The sequence below is a fragment of the Peromyscus maniculatus genome, chromosome 8 (assembly GCF_049852395.1).
Source record: "Peromyscus maniculatus bairdii isolate BWxNUB_F1_BW_parent chromosome 8, HU_Pman_BW_mat_3.1, whole genome shotgun sequence".
NCBI classification, from domain to species: Eukaryota; Metazoa; Chordata; class Mammalia; order Rodentia; family Cricetidae; genus Peromyscus; species Peromyscus maniculatus.
The window spans coordinates 30107454-30126914 of NC_134859.1; the positions used below are offsets into that span (position 1 = coordinate 30107454).

At 47.7% G+C, this 19461-nt stretch overlaps 1 protein-coding gene across 1 annotated transcript in view; it reads left to right on the plus strand.

Moving 5' to 3' along the window:
• Adam19 (ADAM metallopeptidase domain 19) overlaps positions 1-19461 on the plus strand; it is an 86621-nt gene that overhangs the window by 46708 nt on the left and 20452 nt on the right. The window contains exons 6-11 of the mRNA XM_006997378.4: positions 6328-6520; positions 7153-7218; positions 11864-11935; positions 14981-15147; positions 16691-16775; positions 18135-18274. Of these exons, the coding sequence (XP_006997440.1) occupies positions 6328-6520; positions 7153-7218; positions 11864-11935; positions 14981-15147; positions 16691-16775; positions 18135-18274 (723 nt within the window). The remainder of the gene's footprint in view (positions 1-6327; positions 6521-7152; positions 7219-11863; positions 11936-14980; positions 15148-16690; positions 16776-18134; positions 18275-19461) is intronic.

The window sequence follows — 19461 nt, forward strand, 5'->3', positions numbered from 1 at the left end:
TACACATTGAGATATATTGCTTATTATGTACAAGTGAGATCATCCCATGCATACCGTTCAGTTTTGTGATGTGTTTCCAACTTAGTACTAAGTCATAGGTGCACACTGATCTGTCAAATTACTTTAATGGGTCCTTAAACTCTTATGTACCATAGTCTGGCGAATTGAATTATAGAGACAGTCTCTCAACAATAAGCAATAAATAATCCTCACAGATCCGCTTGATGGATGAGCATTCTGTCACAGCAGTACTCTCATCCAAAATCTGGGACTCTCACAGCAATTCTGCTTTGACAGGTTTGGCTGGCTCCTGGGCTCCCATCCTGTGCTCCAGGGAGACAGTCTGAGATTGGGGACTGGAGAATATGTCCAAATGTGTGCACCTTGGACTGGAATGAGTTTAGAACTGCCATTCTAGGACCCTGAGTTCGTGCTGTGACTCTACACTTCCTGGTGGTGTGATCCTACACTTCCTGGTGGTGTGATCCTACACTTCCTGGTGGTGTGATCCTACACTTCCTGGTGGTGAGATCCCCGTACCTCTGTCTCCACTGTTACTTTTGCCCTTGTCTTCTCCTTGGCCAGACTGGCCCTTCCCCTGGGCGTCACTCTGTCCTATAGATAGCTACGTGCTTGGGAAGGGTGTGGATAGTAGGGTTGGTAAGGTGTGCCTTCCAGAACTATGACTCTGCAAAGTGAGCAGCTTAGAATCTGCCTCAGGCTTTACATCAACTCATTCAGTGACCGTGGAGCAAGTTCCCCACCCACCCTTGGATTTCTTCTCATCTAAAACCAGAGTAGACTAGATCGTAAAAGTACCCTTTAGCTGGGGAAGCCCTTGGCTCCAGGAAGAAGGAGCAGAGTCTTGGGAGGTGGGGCAGGAGGAAGTCCTCCTCTGAGAGCTATATCTTTCTGCTGCAGGCTTGATAATAAACTCCACCTGTCAGGTCCTGTGTGGAGTAAGCCTTTCGATGGATGGCAGGACCCTTACACTGTGACAAGTTTAGATTCTAAAGGCAGCCCATTCCTGGTCTAGAAGCTGGTGACTAGGGCAGGGGAGATAGCTCAGGTGGTAAAGTACTTGTCATGTAAGTCTGAAGATCTGAGTTCGGGTCCCAGGATCCACTTTATATGAAAGCTGAGCATGATGATGCACACCTGTAATCCCAGTGTTGGAGAGACAGAGACAAGAGGATCTTTGGGGCTTGCTGGCCAGCCAGCCTAGCTTAATGGGTAAGCACCAGCCCATTGAGAGACGTTGTCTTAAAACACCAAGATAGACAACAGAGGAATAATACCCAAGGTTGTCCTTTGGGACATATGCTCCCCACATGCACACACACCTGCCAACTAGTGCTGTCCTTTATAAATGACTTAATTATTGTTGCATATGTATAAGGGTGTGTGTGTGTGTGCGTGTGTGTGTGTGTGTGTGTGTGTGTGTGTGTGTGTGTGTGTGTATGATTGTGGAGGAAGTGCTTATGTCAAGCTCAGAGGATAACTTTATGAAGTCTTTTCTCTCCTTTGAATTTAACATGGGTTCCAAGGAGGATCGAACCCAGGTTTGTGTAGCGAGAGCCTTTACCTGCCTTGTCATTTCACTGGCCCCAGCTGGTGTGGATACACTCCTGAAGTCTCGGTTTTCTGCCCTGTAGGATGGGAGCGGTGATATTGATGTCATTGGTGAGTTCACATTGGGTGATTAGCCCCGTCTCTTGACAGCAAGATCTTTGGTTGGCTCATGCTGTATCCCCAGGGGCTAGAACAGTGCTGCCCCATGGCAGGTGCGCTGTGCAGACATCCTAAGTGGCTCCCCAACAAAATGCTTTGTATCTCATTTGTACAGCATGCTTCCATGACTGCTGACTTTCTGGAGCATGGTCCCTGGTTGTCAGTGAGCACTGCCTTGGTCCCAGCAGGAACTCAGGACCATGCACCTTTCTTTTCTCTGTGTTGCCTTGGAAGTTCCTTGTGACCCATTAGTGTGGGTGCAGGTTGGGAGAGTGGTAGGGAGAAAGAACATGGAGCTACTACCTCTTAGGGTCTCTCCCTGTGTAGGGGCGGTGGATGTGCAGCTGTGTGTCTAATGGACAGCTTCCCCTGGAACAGCTCTTTCTCACGTCTTGAAGGATGTATTTGAGTGAGGCCCTCAGTCACTCGTGGGTTAAGCATGAATTTCTTGCTTCCTAGCTGACTGGCCCGTCTGGGTTCCTCTATTTTATGATTTATTTTTCTCATTCTCTTACTAACGAGGAGTAGGTTGGAGAGCAGCATCCTGGCCCTCTGCCTCCTGGGTTCCTTGTCTCCACTTCTGATCTCGGCCTCTGCCAGAGCTAACATTTAGCAAATTGAATCAGCGGAGGCTCTCAGGTTGAATGATGATGGGTGAGTGGGGTGGGGGAGGCATCTAGGTGACTTGTGGCTTGGTGGCAAGGGAGAGCCCACCGAACCTCATTTTCAGAAAGTCCCCATCGACAAAGTGGTTGGGGGCCACTGTGAAGTGCTAGGCTTGTGGCACCTCTTTTCCATCTCTAAGTAATCCTACAGGAGCTGGTCCGTGGGACTGGGGTGAGCCTCCAAGGGCTAAAGTGGGTGGAGGGGACAGGAAGGGGCCACTGAATCCTGTTGCTGGAAGGGATAAGCTCAGTGGTTGTCCCACGCTCGAGATTTTCAGACTGCCCACTTCTTGAGACAATTGCTCAAGCACCATGGAAACACAGGCAAGAGCATGAGCTCCTGACTGAAGCTCCTGAGTGTCGCCCAGCATTGCCCGGGGGACTAAGTGCAGACACTTGGGCCTGGTGACCCTGAGTCTCCTGGGATAGCCTGGGTACCTTCTGTAGATTAGTGGATAGGTGGGAAGCTCTGGTCCTGGGTTCTCTGAGCACAGGTGGAGAGCTTACCAGTGGAGGCAGATGCACAGAGCCCAAGGGGACAGAGACTGTGTCCCGGAAATCCTTGGCCCCAGGTGAAAGCTTCCTTTCTCATTTCCCCGAGTCTCGGTTTCCTCGTTGATAAAGCGTTGCCAGCCTTATAATGTGACATGGAATGAACAGAGAGTGCCATCTGCATTCGGTGTGGCACGGGGCTAGTTAGCTCACAGCAAACAGTGTCTGAGGATGAGGAAGGGCAGACAGAGGCCTCCAGTCATCTCTCCCAGAGAGCTGATGGGCCAGTTTCCTTCTGCCTACCTCACACTTCAGAGGGGAGTCCTTGGCACCATTACCTATAGCCACATGCACGCGGGGCACGTCTTTCTGAACCATTCTCCAGGGCTCTTCTGAATGGCAGTAAAAGGTCAGGGTGAAGGTCGTGGGATGTAGAGCCAGAACTCTGAAGTTCACCCCTGTTTTAACTCTTTACTACTTGTGTGAATTTGGGTGGGTCAGTTAATCTTCAACGCAAGTTTTTCCATTTGTACCATGGGAAAAATATTTGTAAGGGTCAGAGAAGTTGGTATGAGAAATAAAATGCTTATCAGCTTGGTGCCTGGTCCATAGAAAAGCTCAGTTATAGCCACTATGATGGTTATTATCTACCCTGCTGCTAAGTTCCTGTTGACCTCTGGCCTGTTTGGCCAAGGGCTTGTTCCTATCACAGCAAGTCAACTCTACACCTCATGGCTCTGTGTTGAGGCTTTCACAGATTCCTGTGGGTAACTTTCTGCTCACTGGGTGTGTAATATTGGTGCACACAGGCTCACCAGTTGGTTTGTGGTCTGCCGCCTTGTGTGGCCAACATTGTAGCCATTTAGAGGAAGCTAAGATGATGGGAGAGGCCCTGGTCAGCTGGGATGAGAAGATAGCTTGGGAACAGGATGCCCACGGTGCCCTGGTCTCTGCCCTTTCCTGTGCAGAGTTAGGGAAGTGGATGTGAGCCTTGCTCGTTGCCCTCCACCCTAGCTGTTAAGGGAACGCCTTAGGTGTCTCACCATAGGCCAGGTGGCCACTGCTGTGTCAGCCAGAAGGCAGCCAGGAAATTGAGGTCAGCAAGAGATGGGATCAGGGAAGGTCTACTACCCACCACAGTCTGTGATATCTTTCCTGAGAGTGTCATGGGCTCTTACTAAAGGACAAAACCTGGATAGTCATCCATGCATCCCAAGAGGACAGTTGTGGGCAGATGTTGAGAAGCTCTGCCACTCATGTGCCAGAGGCTGAGCTGAGGATGCCTTTGGTTTGGAGTGCTGAAAGGGATGAGAGCCTAGGTGACATGCTGCCAATGTCCTGTGGATTCAGTCCTGGGCTCACCCTCCCAGAGTCAGGAACCCACGGCCTGCCTGGCTGTCTTGCTTATCTCTCTATTTGGAGAGTGGGTCCAAAGGACAAAGCACATTTACCCTTGACCACGGTTGATGATGCCAGCAACCCTCTTCAGAAGTGTGACAAGTCATGACTCGATTGACCTGACTGTAGCAGGATACTCGTTCCCTAGGAGATAAGATGACAGGAGGCATTTGGGCCCCTTCCATCTCTAGACAGTTTCCTGAGAGATAACTAACCATGTGACACACAGTTCCATCTCTAGACAGTTTCCTGAGAGATAACTAACCATGTGACACACAGTTCCATCTTTAGATATGGTTTACTGAGAGATAACTAACCATGTGACACACAGTTCCATCCTTAGACATGGTTTACTGAGAGATAACTAACCATGTGATACACAGTTTGCAGACCATTGCCCTTTTTTTATTCCCATATCACAGTGGAAGATTGGCACGTCATAGATCTCAATAGAAGAGATAATGGAGCTGCCCTATGGGCATCTCCCTACCTCCATTGATCGTTGTGAAGCCCTGGGCAGGAAGTGCTCACTAAATGTAGACATCCCCGAGGCTTCGTTAGTGCAGCAGCATCAGCAGCTGCATCTAATCCATGGGTGTCTGCCAGAGCAATGACAGGTCATGAGTCACAGTGACTACTCCCTGCTCACTCTGTTCTTCAGCAGGGCAGGCATCTTGATTTGTTCATGTCTCCATCCTTAACAACCACCATGGTGCCAGATGCATAGCTAGAATGGCTGTCTTTCTACCAGTCATGAATACCATTTCTCCAGGCTCGTGCATTCCACTTCTGTAGATTCAACCAACTGTTGAATCAATCAAATGGTTTTGAAAAAATTGTTTTCTTGAACACATATATTTTTCTTGTCATTATTCTCTGGACAATATGATAAATGTAACAAATTTTTACATTTTAAAAAATTTATTTATTCAATGTATGTGTGTGTGTGCCTAAGTATATGTATTGCACCATGTGTGTGTAAGGCCTATAGAAGCCAAGAGAGAGCATCAGATTCCTTGCAGTTGGAGTAATAGGCAATTTGTGAGCTGTCTGTCATGGGTGCTGGGTTCAAACCCAGATTTTTCTAAAAGACACACAAGTGCTCTTAACTGCTGAACCATCTTTCCAGCCTCAGCATTTATGTTTTATTTGGTATTATAAATAATCTAAAGGTGATACAAAATATAAAATATACAGGAAGACAGGAATAGCTTATATACTGATAGCACACCATTTTATGTACAGTCTGGAATGTCTGTGATTTTTGTTTCCTTGAGAATCTGGACTCAATTCCCTGTGGATACCAACAGCAAGAATTGTATGTGTTTAGATGCTATCTAGAACACGGTGAAATCTCAGTGAGTGAAGAAATTAAATAACCCAGCACATATCTTTGAGTTCAGTACTGGGTGCAAGATTGTCACATAAGCCTAGTTATGGGTATCACTGCAACAGATAGCTGCCTCGTTAGCATGGGACAGTTGGGATGGGTAGGAATGCCGTAAAGTACCACTTGGCTTCCACGCACAAGGAGATGTGTCTTCATTTAATCACTTAAGAGCCTTGATGAGTTAGGACATTATCATTAGTACATATATTAATTTAGGAATGAGGAAATGGAGGCTCAGAGTGACATGATGTTTCTTGGGGAGTATGTGACTGTTGAATGTTAGCACTAACTCTAGAGCTTGGGTGACCTCAACTGCAGGCTAGTATGCTTTCTCTGTTCACTGTGCTCCGTTTTCTGCATCTGTGAAGTTTTGACCTATGGTTGTCATATGTCATGCTTGATTTGGAGGCCTTTAGGAGTCCCAGTCTAAGGCCCCATAGTGGGTTCAGGGAGGTGCAAGTGCTCAGAGATTTCATATCCCATTTCACACGTGGTGTATTTCTCTTTAGAGATTCTGAGCTTGCATCAGGCCTTCACAGAGGGGCTCATGGCCCACTTTAAAGTTAAGAACCATCGAGCGTATGGACCTATGCAATGGACTTTCCCAGACCTGTAAGCACTGACCAGAGAGTCCATTTCTCTTATCCACAGAGGACTGATTATCGTGAGAAGTAACCTCAGCTACATCATCGAGCCTGTCCCCGACAGCGACAGCCAACACCGTATTTACAGATCTGAACATCTCAAGCTGCCCCCGGGGAACTGTGGGTTCGAGCACTCCAAGCCCACCGCTAAGGATTGGGCCCTTCAGTTTACACAGCAAACCAAAAACCAACCTCGCAGAGTGAGTTTTTAGGTTCCCAGTGGAGCGGACAGACTAATGTGAGTTTGTCCCCCCCTGGGCACCCTTGCTTTGATTCTAGAAGTACTTCTGAAATGAGGGAGAATTGGTAAGAAAGAGGAAAAATCCCCCCTTCCCCTTGTTTCTTTCTTGGAATTGTTGAATGAGACACCATCATAAGAGAACCACTGTATTTGGAATGCTCTGAGATGCTGATTTCTGAAACTGTATGAGGTTAAAAAAATGTCCACTTCCCCTCTTGGAATACCTCGTCCAATGTACAAAATGTTTTTTGTTCACACTGAAAACAGAGGTCTGTGGTCTCAAGGTTATTTGGGAACTAAACTGTCGACATGTTCCCTTGTGGGTTGTTGGCCTCAATTCTGCCTCTATTAGCCAGTTTGGCTTCTTGGTTTTTGAGAAAAAAAGAGATTAGATCCCATGGCTCAGAAAGGCCTCGAGCAATAACCAGTTGCAGATGGAGGTGGTGGGCTGCAGCCAGCACTGTCCCTAACACCTAAATTTAAGAAGTAGGGTCACAGCTTGTTAACCATCACGGTCGCTCAGCAGTTTTTTTAGAATAAGCTGGAGCCAACTGTTTCTACCTCACTGATCTGCTTCTGTCTCTTCCCTAGATGAAACGGGAAGATTTACAGTCTATGAAGTACGTGGAGCTTTACCTGGTGGCTGATTACTCAGAGGTAAGGGGTCAGCGACAGATTTCAGCAGAAAAACTTCTCTCTTGAGAGCGTCCATTCAGCCTCTGGCTACTTTGGGGAGATGTGGACACATTCATCTTTTAGTTTATCGTGTAAATTTGACCTTAAATCCTGCCCAGGGCTCTTTTAGCCATTTTAAACAGGAAAAAAGAAAACAACAACAACAATCAAAAGCCAAGGAAAGCTCTTAGTGTGGACACATAAGCACTGGCGTTACTTAGATGGGGTCTCACAGTCCTATGGTTCTGATATTTGTTCTTAGATGGTCTGTAGTCCTTTCGAGAACCTTTTAGACTTCTGTCTTACAGAGGTAGCAAGTGTTTTCAGCGTCTGATCAGATGGCATTTTCTCATATGTATCTATTTTTATATCCATGTTGGTGTTCCCCAAATGTCCCCAGAGCAGCCGCATATGTGGAACTGTGAAAAATGCAGATCTCTGAGTCTCACTCCAGATCTCTTAAACCCCAAATTGTCAGGGTGGGGTCCCATAATCCATGTCTTACTAAGACATCGGGGTAGTTTTAATGCATCGCAGGTGATCTTGGGAACCAATAGCCTAATGGGCAGGGTAGCCCCTTAATTCATATTCCTCACATTGGATAGGACCTAAGATCTCACAAACACCCACCCACCTGGCTCAATCATTTGTTTCACTTTCATGGGTTATTTCCTGATTTTTCTAGGTTGTGCCAGCACAGTGCTTGGCATCAGGCTGCAGCCCCGAGCCAGAGCTGCTCCTTATTCTGGAGTTCACAGCAGAAGCTCCAAACCCTTGTCACTCTGGAGCATGACAGCTGCTGAAATGGTCCCTTGGCGATGCTTAGCATGCACACAGAGGATCTGATGTGGCTGGGGGACTTGGGAAAGCCTCTCTGAGGTGGTGATGGTGCAGGTGGCAGCTTGCATATAAAGCTTCAGTGGAGAATTATCCCGGAGTCACAGGAGTCCTGCCTTCTTCCACAGCTGACCTGGCGCACTCACCACACACAGTTCCCTTAACCAGGTGTTTCCTTCAAGTCCCACATCGAGCCAAGCCCACTTCTGTGCCCTGGCTGAACACTGAACCCAAACTTTCTGTCCTCCGTGAAGGCAGAGCTCATCACTCTGTCTCACAGCCCCTCCACTTGGGGCTACAGCTTCCCCAAAGGGCCTCATTCTTGGTAGAGTTTCCTTTCCCAGAGCCCCACAGTGGGGATCAGGGGGAGTGCCAGGGAGTAGGAGTGTTCAAGGCCAGGTCTGAGAGCTGCCTTAGAGTGCTGGAGGCAGGAAGAGATGGCCCTTGAGCTCCTTAAAGAAACGGGGGAGGGTGGGTGCTCACTGGGCAGAAGAGTGGGTGAAGGCTTTCTAGGGAGGGAACATTGTGTTCATTTCAGAAGAGTTTAGGGTTTTTTGGTTTTTATTTTTTTGGTTTTTTGAGACAGGGTTTCTCTGTGTAGCTTTGCACCTTTCCTGGAACTCACTTTGTAGCCTAGGCTGGCCTTGAACTCACAGAGATCCACCTGGCTCTGCCTCCCAAGTGCTGGGGTTAAAGGCGTGTGCCATCACTGCCTGACAAGTTTAGGTTTTTAACTGATGTTGGCATTTTTTTTTCTCAGCAGCTGGGGATGGGTGGGTTCTAGGGTTTTTATTTTCTTCTATAGACTGATGTACAGATGGGGGCGCAGTAACAGAGGTTGGTTTTAAAGCCATCCAGGCTGCCCACTCAGCCCTGTCCCACAGCGTCACCTTTACCACCCTGTACTGTGAAGGTTGCTGGGAGAAAGTGAAGCCCCTTCCTCCAGGATAGCCCTCCATGTAAGCCTGGCATCTAGCGGCACCTGGTACAAAGGTCTTTGACCACTTTTCCTAAGCCACAAGATCCTTTGACCAGATACAAGGTCCTGTGACCCCCAATAGTCAGGTACCTAGAACCCGCACTGCTTTAGTTAAAAGGAGGAGGATTCCTCCTTGTGCCCAGTGGGTCCTCGGTGCAGGGTTTTAAAAGCCACTGTGTGTGAGTCTCCGGCAGGCACAGAAGAGGAGGTAGGTGAAGATGGAGAGCCTTCTTAGTCTCCTGTCATCTAGACTCACAGCAAACCGGGGAGGAAAAGTATCAGCTGAAGGCACCTTCATGACTGAGGGGCCATCCAGAGAATCTCACTGTTGCAGAGGGGTGCCCCTTAAGCACCAGTGGCATAGGCATCTGCACCCCCTTTGCTACAGTGCTGTGACTCTTACTTCCTGGTAGGTGAAGGGATCTCTCGGTTCTCAGGGTCCTGAGCATCCCTCAGCTATAGACTTTGAATGATTCATGGTGGCGTGGAATAGGCCAGGCAAGATTTGAAAGCCCCAGAGTCTACAGGCAGAAATGGATCACTGGAAGTTAATCTGAGACTATGGGAAGGGAAGGATGCGGGATTTGTGATTTAGACGCAGCAGCCTTCTCCTCTGGGCTCTGAACTCAGAGCAGGTGGGGGGTGGGGTTCAGGGATGGTGGAAAAGTAGGTGCTGGGAAGCGAGGCTGTGGTCTTGCTGTCTAGAGAGCTGTCTGCAGTAAAAGTGAGCAAGCAGTGTCTCTCTGCCTCGTTCTAGGTGGGAACTTCTGAGCATGCCCATTCCATCGGTGATGTGGAGTATAAGAGAGCTTTTGGGGCGGTTCTGGGCATACTTATTCATTCATTAAGTGAAAGAGAATGTAAGAGAGCGAAGAGTAAGATTCACATTGGAGAAGGGAAAGAGTGGCTATAGATGGAGGCCTGTAAAGGACTTTGATGGCACCAGGAGGATGCGGGAAAGGCTGGCACACTGTGTTATGCTTCCAGGGTCACCCTAGAAAGTAGAACATTGAGACACCTTTTTCTTATGACCAGGAGTTGTAAGCTTACAGCCCATGGCCATGTGAACCCACCACATATTTCTATGAATAGTGTACTGGAGCAGAGCTACACCCTTTGGTTTATGGCCTCCTGGAAGCTTCTCAGCCACCAAGGCAGAACTGGGTAGCTGTGGTCCACTAAGCAGAACTGAGTAGTTGCGGTTCACAACCATGTGGTCCACCAAGCCTAAAAATGTTTACTCTGTGGTGCTTTGTAGAGTAAGCTTGCCAACCGCTGCTCCAGAATCTTCTGGAAAACAAGATACACTGCTTCAACTATGGTGGCCTTATTGGGCCTTACTGTTTGAGGGTAGGATTAATATATTTGGAAGCCTGAAATCTCATGCTGATGCTCTAATAAATATTTACTAAATGAATGGAAATAATCTGCCACGGGGCTAGTTTAGAAGCCGGGAAGCCTTCCTAAATGGAAACTTCTAGATTAAACACTCTGCAAAGGTCTATGCAACAAGGTCCTAGAATTGTACTCTGTATGAGGTAAGGCTAGCAATGGGGTTCTCTTCTGGTGAGTGACAGTCCCAAGGAAGTCAAGGAATGTTCTAGAATCAACAAGAGAAAGGAAAATGGTATACTTCTCTGTACCAGAGCTGGGACACAGCCCTTGCCAATCAAGTATTTTGGGGTATTTTATTTGGCTGTTTATTATTTTTCTTTGGGTATTCTGGTGGAGGGGTTGGAAGGAAACATGTGATAGCTTGAAATTGAATGGACATAGTACCTACAGTTATAACAGTAAATTCACTAGTATTCAAAATTGGTGTAAAAATGGCAGCAGACGGCATGTCTGTCATTTGGGGATGCGGGGGAGGTTACAATTCTAAATTTTTTATCTTTACATCCTGACGATTTCCTTACTTCATTATTGAAGGTAAAAGAAAGAGGTCTGTCCTTTTCAGACAGAAGTGACAAATATGAGGCTTCCTCTTGGAACTCTGGGCAGACATTCTAATTGAGTACAGCACAATCTTCTCTCCTATGCTTGATTAGCAATATCTGGCTTCACAATGATGAAGTTTCAGAATCTTTTTCACTATAGAAGTTTCAGAATCTTTTTCAGTTGAAATGGAGTGCAAGGCAAAACCTGTTTGCTGATGACACATGGTCCTGTCACCTCTAGGGGACATTTGCATGGCTCTCCTCTGCAGTTATTCTGTTCAAGTTCTCAGGGGGTTTCCTAGCTCTTTTAAATCGTGTACCTCATTAGTACAGGGTCTATCGTTGTAGTTATTTCTGGCTTTCTCGCCATTGTAGTTGAAGCTCCTGTAGTCTGGGGTCAACATGTCACATTCATATCCCCCTTTTGTGCTTAGCACAGCAGCTTGTCTATAGAGTAATTCACCATCAGACCAGGATTAACTGGCCACATCTAGGAAAGCCCTGTAAGATGTGTGACAGTGGCTTCCTATTGGGGTGATAAACAGAGCAAAGAGACCAGTCCCTCTTCTGACTAGCCAGTGAGTTAGCCAAAGGCATTATAATTTAAAGCATGGGAAATAAAACTTACCTGAAGGGCTAGAAGAAGAAACTGTCTGCTCCATGTGCTGCCTTGAGCTGGGAGATGGAGATGCCAAGCGGGATCTCCATCAGCTCCTACCCTCGGTGAGCTGTGGGAAGGACCACTGCCTAAAAATGACTGTGTATCCAAGACAGGAGAGTAAGAGCACATTCAGTGACAAGAAACCGGGCCCCAGAAAGGCCCTCCAATGAAAGCTGTGGGAAGGTCTCACCTGGTTCTGTTTGTCCCATCTAGTTTCAGAAGAATCGGCATGACCAGGATGCCACCAAACACAAGCTCATGGAGATCGCCAACTATGTTGATAAGGTGAGACCAGGTGTGCTTTCTGGGGGAGGTAGTGGCACCTCAGACGGTCTGTGGGACAGGCAGTCACACATATCTGAGCTTGTTGCTGAAGTAGGCACCCCCAGCAGGTCCTTGAAGGAATGTTCTGTGCCATCGATGCTGGGGAGGGAAGCATGGCTATACCCTGACTGTAAACCAGAGGCAAGTCACTCCGCTTCTTGGGGCTGAGCTTTGTTGTTGTTGGTGGTGGTGGTTTGTATGGGTATTTGGGGGCTTTGTTTTAATTTATAAAGCACAAGCATTGTCTTCAATCAGTGGCTTCCAGTTATTTGTATAGTTTTCTGATGGAATCCGTAAAAATGAGATCTTACGTCCCTGCCCATGTAGAAGTCAGATGGGAGCAGACAGCAGTAGACAGCCGCAGCCCCCACAGCCCCCTCCGACCTTTCTCACATCTGAAGTGGCTCTTGAGGTACTTTGGGCAAGGAAGAGCCTACTTTAAGAAAGCTTCGAGGATGTGTGTTTAGGAGTTCCTTCCAGGTGAAAGCCTTTGACGTAGGAAGGTTTGAAGTGGGTCAGGACCAGAAGGATCTTTAAAAGTCGGGATGCCATCTGTCTGGAGCTGCTGTGTGAAACTGTCTAAGGATCCGCTCCCTCTTCTAGGAAGACGACAAATGGCTGTGTCCGTGGTCAGGGTGATTGACAGCATGCACTTAGGAAATTAGCAGAGGTTTGAGCTGCACTAAACAGGGCGTTCTCAGACCCGGAAGTATTCTATGTAAAAGCAAGTTCCAGCACAAAATGCAGAGGAGGTAACGAAGCAATAACAGCTCCTCTCCACAGGCTAATAGTGTGGACTTTAAAAAGTAAGCCTTGGTCACGTGCCTCCTTTCGGGGTTGGAGAAGGGGCTGTGTTGGTGACCTAAGACTTCATGAGTGCAAAGCAAGTGCTCTGCCCCTGACCTACAGACTCAGCCCCTGGGTCACAGGGCTCTTTGAGGATCTGATAACCATTTCAGGACACTGTAGAACTTGGAAGGCTTGACTCTTGGCCTGCTAGAGGTTCCTGGGTCCCAGATCTTGAGCTGGAGAGAGGCTCAGCCGTTGACACACACAAAAAAATTGAACTTTCAGGGCTTACAATGCAAATTTGCTTGCTGTGAAGTCATTAGATGGGGAAGTTCTCAGCCTTGTATGCCCCCCCTCCACCCCCGGCCTCAACAGCTGTGGAAACAGTTCATTGGCGTGTAACAGGTAAAAGTCAAACACTAGCCTTTCCTGGAGGGAAGGATTCTAGGGACTAGGGACACGCAAGAGTCCTTTCTCTAGCTCCTACTTCAGCAGCAATAGTGTCTCCATGATCATATAACCAAACACTGAACATCTAGGAAAATGTGTTTTCCCTGGGGGTGGGGCTGGGATACCGGAAGCTGATGCAACTGTTACCTGTGTATCAACCATTGTCCTGGAGGCCAGGGAGATGGAGGGCTTGGCTGGCTGGCTGGCTTTAGGAATTTTTCTCCTGCACTGGATGATAAGGGCCTACATCTAGGCACTGATTGAAAAAATGGAAGTGGTGTGTCAGCAAACACATCAAACAAACCAAAAACAACAGCAAAGAGGAAAGATGTGCAAAAGAAGGTAACCCTAGACCCTAGGTATTGGAGGAAGCCCTCGCCTTGCCTTGCTGGATGGTCCATTCTTCAAAGCCTCTACTTCCTCCCAGCACAGGAGGTTAATTACTCCCCGGGGAGGGGGGGTGAGGCACATCAGCACCTCTGAAACTTGCTGAGCCAGCCACTCAGACTGAACATTTTGGCACTAAAACTAGAAGTACACGCATGTGCTGAATCAGGAGCCCAATCCACAGTATTTTCCCTTAACTGTAAGAAAAGCCAAGCTCACTTCCTTAAAACGCTCCTTAGTGAAGCAAATTCAGACAACTTTGGGCTCTCTGTAATGATGGATGTGGCACAAGATGCAATCCGGAGCCCATCTCGACTGCGGTGTCCAGGGGCAAGTGAAGGATCTGACTGTGTGTGTGTGTGTGTGTGTATAGTATATTATGGTATCTATGGTATACAGATCATATACTGTATGACCCAGCTCTTCAGCAGCAGATGGTCACAAGGGCCCTGAGGGTATAATCTGAGTTCATCACGGTTCCAGAGTCTTCTTGCTGAGACGTTGGACAAATTTCTTAACCTCTTTGAGCCTCAGTACTTGCCTTGTTCATGAAAAGTGCTTGGCAAACAGTGGTGACCCCGTTATTATTTTTAGCTGGTCATCTATCCTTTTGTGGCCTCTGTGTACACAAGAGGGTTTTTTTGTTGTTGTTGTTTTGGCCTGGTGTGTAAAGTATCTGCTGGGCAAGCATAAGGAGCTGCTTTCCTAGCCCTGTGTAAAAGCCAGGCATGATGGCATGTGCCTGTAACAATGTGGCTGGTGGGGGAGTTAGGGGACAGAGACAGGTCCACCCCTGGACCTCATAAGGCAGGCAGCCAGCCAGCCAGCCTGAATCAATGAGCTCCTGCTTCAGTGAGAAATGTGGAGAGTAACAAGGGCCCAGCACTAACCTTTGTGCTCCATGTGTACATGTGTACACATAGGACACATGCACATATAACATACACAGTCACTGACTCAGTAGCATTAAGGTCAGATCATTAAAGAACCCCTTGATGGGCCAGGCGGCAGTGGTGCACGCCTTTAATCTCAGCACTGGGGAGACAGAGCCAGGCAGATCTCTGTGAGTTCGAGGCCAGCCTGGTCTACGGAGCGGAACGAGATGAAGGAATGGCACCAAAACTACACAGAGAAACCGTGTTTCGAAAAACCAAAAATAAAACAAAAAACCCTTGATGGTTGGGATGCTTCTCCCTCCTTTTTCTTCTTGCCTCAGTGTTTTCTAAGGCAAGACACTCCAGTTTGACCACCAGAATGCATCTCTCTGAAGATCTCATTTCCCTCTTCCTGGAGCCAGTGGCAAGAGAGCAATCCCAGCAGACGGACTCTGAGCTCAAAGGCTGGGTGATGAGAAGAGCTGGCTTTTCTGTGTCTTTTCAGTTTTACCGATCCCTGAACATCCGGATTGCCCTCGTGGGCTTGGAGGTGTGGACGCATGGAGATAAGTGTGAAGTTTCAGAAAACCCGTACTCTACCCTTTGGTCCTTTCTTAGTTGGAGGCGCAAGCTGCTTGCCCAGAAGAGCCACGACAATGCGCAGCTAATCACGTAAGTAGTCCTTTCTGGTTGTGTTGCATCAGCTTTGGCTGCAGAACCTCTGCCTGCCACAGGGATACTAAGTTCACCCATTCTTTCCCACGGGTGAATATTGGTTGTGCAAGAGATCCCTTGCTCCCTGGCTAGATAACCAAGCATTTTTCAGACCCAAAACACCTTGAAAAAAAAATGTTAAAAAGTCTAAGAATGATAATAGTCCTCTGACGTGTTTCCATCCATGTGAGAAAATGAGCCTCACCCGTAATCAGCTGAGCAGCTGAGGCACTTGAGCGTCTATTAGGGGAGTGGATGACTCTCGGTCACAGCTGACAGCCTGAAACAGATGTTTTTAGCACCACAGTGGCAAGTCCTCAGGTCCTTCACGTGGGTCTCCAAGCATCTCAGGGCCAAGTGCCTGGGGGTGGTCAAAGCAGCAAACTGTAGGACCTTGGTGAAGCTTGGTGAGAAGTGCTGGCCAAGGACGGTGTTGAGGGTGTTGAGTCGGGGTGGTAGGTGACAGCCCCACCAAAGGTTATTGGCCTTCCAGGGTAATTTGCAGTGGTTACAACAAAAGGCACATAGATAATGCACTTTTACTTCTTATCCTTGAACACAGCCTAGTCAACAGTCATTTCAACCTTGATACTTTAATTTACGCTTTCATAGCAACTGGGATTTCCAGTATTTACTTGTCTGTAAAACCCGAGTGGTCACATGAGGACCGTCCACTCACTGAGCACATCTTTGTTGACTGAAACATTTCGTCTGAACTTTAGGATGGAACACCTTGAATCTGTTTACAGTAGGGCTTCTCCAGAGCCAAGTGCAAGTCTGTGAATTAACAAGTACGGCTTCGTACAGTTTGGTAGCTATTGAAATGATTAATCAAACATTTATTAGACGTCCATTTATTCCTCCTTGCCTCCTCTGTTTGGGTGCAACAGAGCAAGCGATATGTTAAACTGGGGGAAACCGAAGCTGGCTGTTGACACGTTAGGGTCAGCATTGCAGAGCAGAGGCGAAAACAGCTCATCCCTGCACCCAGCTGTGGTTTGTGAGGCTCCCAAAGAGACGCAGCTGTTTCCTTGGCCCTGTGTGATTTGAGGATGAGACATCAACCCCACAGCTGCTACCCAGCATCCCCACTTTTTGCCCCTCGGACACACGCCACCGGTGGAAGTGGACATGATTCACTGGGACAGCACAGTCTGCGCCACACCCTTCCCCCCTGCTCCTGCCTCTGGCCACGTTTTGTGAATCAGGAATGGGCCACAGCTTTTCAGGCCCTGCCTTCTTCCTTTCAGAGTCTTTGGGCACATTGTGAGGGGGAAGCGACCTTTCTTCTGTGCTACTGAGGAGGGAGTAAGTGAGAGGAAATCAGAGGTGTGGTATCCTGAAAGTTGTCCAGTTGGCTGGGTTACCAGGCTCATGCCCTTAGGAGCAATCTGGGAGTGTCCATGGGGTCAGTGCCCAGCCTGGTAGCCATTCACTCCTGTCCCAGGGGAACAGCTCTCTCGGCTCCCACCTGAACTACATGTCTTTTTCCTTCCTGCAGGGGTAGGTCCTTTCAAGGGACCACCATTGGCTTGGCCCCTCTCATGGCTATGTGCTCTGTGTACCAGTCTGGAGGTGTCAGCATGGTGAGTCTCCGACAATACAATGGTACTGCATAAGGGGACTGTGACTCCCGAGATAGGAGGCCAGCTTTGAAAAACCAATTTGATCTTTATAGTTGCAGACGAAAAACACATTAAAGAGAGCAAATGTTTCAAATGAAGTTATTATATCCTGAGGATGCTAAATTTTCATTCTTCTTGGTTTATATTGGGTTTTAAGCAATTGTATAAACAGAACTCTAGATCTCTCATGTACTTTTCCACACCATGGACTGGAGGAGTAAGAGCAGGGACTCGGGGAAGAGAACAAAGGTGGAAGTATTTCTAGTCCGGGTCTTGAGTCCTTAGATATCGAGTTGTGAAATAAGAACCTCAAGAGTTGCAATTAGGACATTTCTGTCTTTTGAAATTCTGACTTGGTGAATTTTTTTTTAGTTATTTTTTTTTTAGGCGAATTAGGTTTTTTGTTTCTTTGACTATGTAGCTGTGGTTTGCCTGGGACTCATTGTGTAGGCCAGGCTGGCCTCAGACTTGCTATCTAGTTAAAGATGACCTTGAAGTTCTGTTCTTCCTGATTCCATCTCTTGTGTGCTGGGACTAAAGGTGTACATCAGCATGCCTGGTATAAATATCCTATTTGCTGCTTTTGTTCTCCTTTCTGGGTTTTTGAGATGGTCTCACTCCATTGTCCAGGCTGGCTTCAAGCATCTGGGCTCGAATGACCTTCCCGCCGCCTCAGCCTCTCAGTTAGCGGGGACCATAGGTTCGCATCAGCACAACAGTTCTACTTGTTCTTTATGTTTTTTCTTTTTAATGTTGTTTTTTTGTTGTTGTTTTGATGATTAAGATCACACGCTCTCCAGGCTATGCATGGGTGCTCTTAGAAAACAGTGAGCTACGTGTAGCGACTGCTCAAGTCAAAAGGATGGTCAAGAGATACATCAACAGGTCATTCACAGTCTGCAACTTTTAAGAACACAGGGAACACAGTCTTTTGAGCATGTGATTTCCTGATGAGGACAGTGGCTTTAGACTCGTTAATAGCAAGTTATAGAGAAAGAAACAATATAATCAGCAATAGGGGAACCGGTGAGAGCTATCAGGCTCAGGTAACGAAAAGGCATGCAAGCCAGGCAGTGTTGACGCACGCCTTTAATCCCAGCACTTGGGAGGCAGAGGCAGGAGGATCTCTGAGTTTGAGGCCAGCCTGGTCTACAGAGTGAGCTCCAGGACAGCCAGGGCTACTCAGAGAAACCCTGTCTCAAAACAAACAAACAAACAAAATAAAAACAAACAAACAAACAAACAAAAAACCTAAAGGGAGGTGGGGCATGGAAAGTGGAAATGAAACCCTGACCTTGACTTGAACTCTTCTCTGAACAGGACCACTCTGAGAATGCCATTGGCGTGGCTTCCACTGTGGCCCATGAGATTGGCCACAACTTTGGCATGAGCCATGATTCTGCACATTGCTGTTCTGCCAGTGCAGCCGATGGCGGGTGCATCATGGCAGCTGCCACTGGGTGAGTCAGCCGGAAGGGTGAAGGTGGGGAGAAGAGGGAGGGGAGAGTTACAGGGTCAGTGTGACCCAAGCAGTCCTCTTAGGTGGCCCCAGTGAAAATTTTAAACTGTTGAGGAAGACAGTGATGTGCTGTGGGACACTAAGTTCCTTGAAGCAGGTTGGTGCTGGTAGAGCACTAGATGGAGTTACGTTTTGTTGTGGTTTTCAGCACTAAAATTGGAGTCAACACATCTTTGTTTTTGAGAGTGCACATGAGAAAGTGTGTTGCCCAGTCTAATCCTGAACTTGTGAATTTGTCCACCTCAGTCATCCAAGTATCTGGGGCTTTAAGTATGTGCTACCACACCCATGTGCCCAGTTCTTCAGGAAGTGTCTTAGTTACGGTTTTCATTGCTGTGAAGGGACACCATGACCACGGCAACTCTAATAAAGAAAACATTTCACTGGGGTGGGTTGCTGACAGTTTCAGGGGTTCAGTCCATTATTATGATGATGGGAATCATGGCGGCGTGCAGGCAGATGGTGGAGCTGGGTGTCCTACATCTCTGTAGGCAACAGGAAGTGGACTGACAGTCACACTAAGGGAAGCTTGAGCAAAAGAGACCTTAAAGCCCGCCCCCACAGTGACACACTTCCTCCAGCAAGGCCACACCTCCTAATAGTGCAGCTCCTTTGGGGACCATTTTCTTTCAAACCACCACAGGAAGCTTTATGAGGCCCTATTTTGATCAGAACCACAACCCTTGGTCTTTCCATGCCAACGTGGTCAGTACTGCTGTATTCCAGGCCTCTTTGGGAACTTTCTAGTTTATAGAACAAGAAGAGAAGGGGCCCATCTACCCACTCCTCGGGGAATCCGTGAAGAATATGAGCAAGACTGCTGAGTCTCTGGTGGATTTTCTACACTAGAGCTTTTGAAAGCGGAGAGCTTATCTTTTTGTGTCTGTACTTGGCACACATCATAGCGTTCTTCAGGACTCGAGCCCCTCCCCAGAAGGCATTGGAGTAGAATGTTTATTACAAATCATTGGGGTCGGTCCACTTATGCTTTCTAGAGAATGGCGGTTCCACGCAGCTTTCCTGTGGGTAGCACTAGAGTTTGCTTACCACATCTCAACTACTGTGACACCAAAAGGATGGTGGTGACATGTGGGACACAGACCCTTGGGCATATTCAAATCCCTCTGT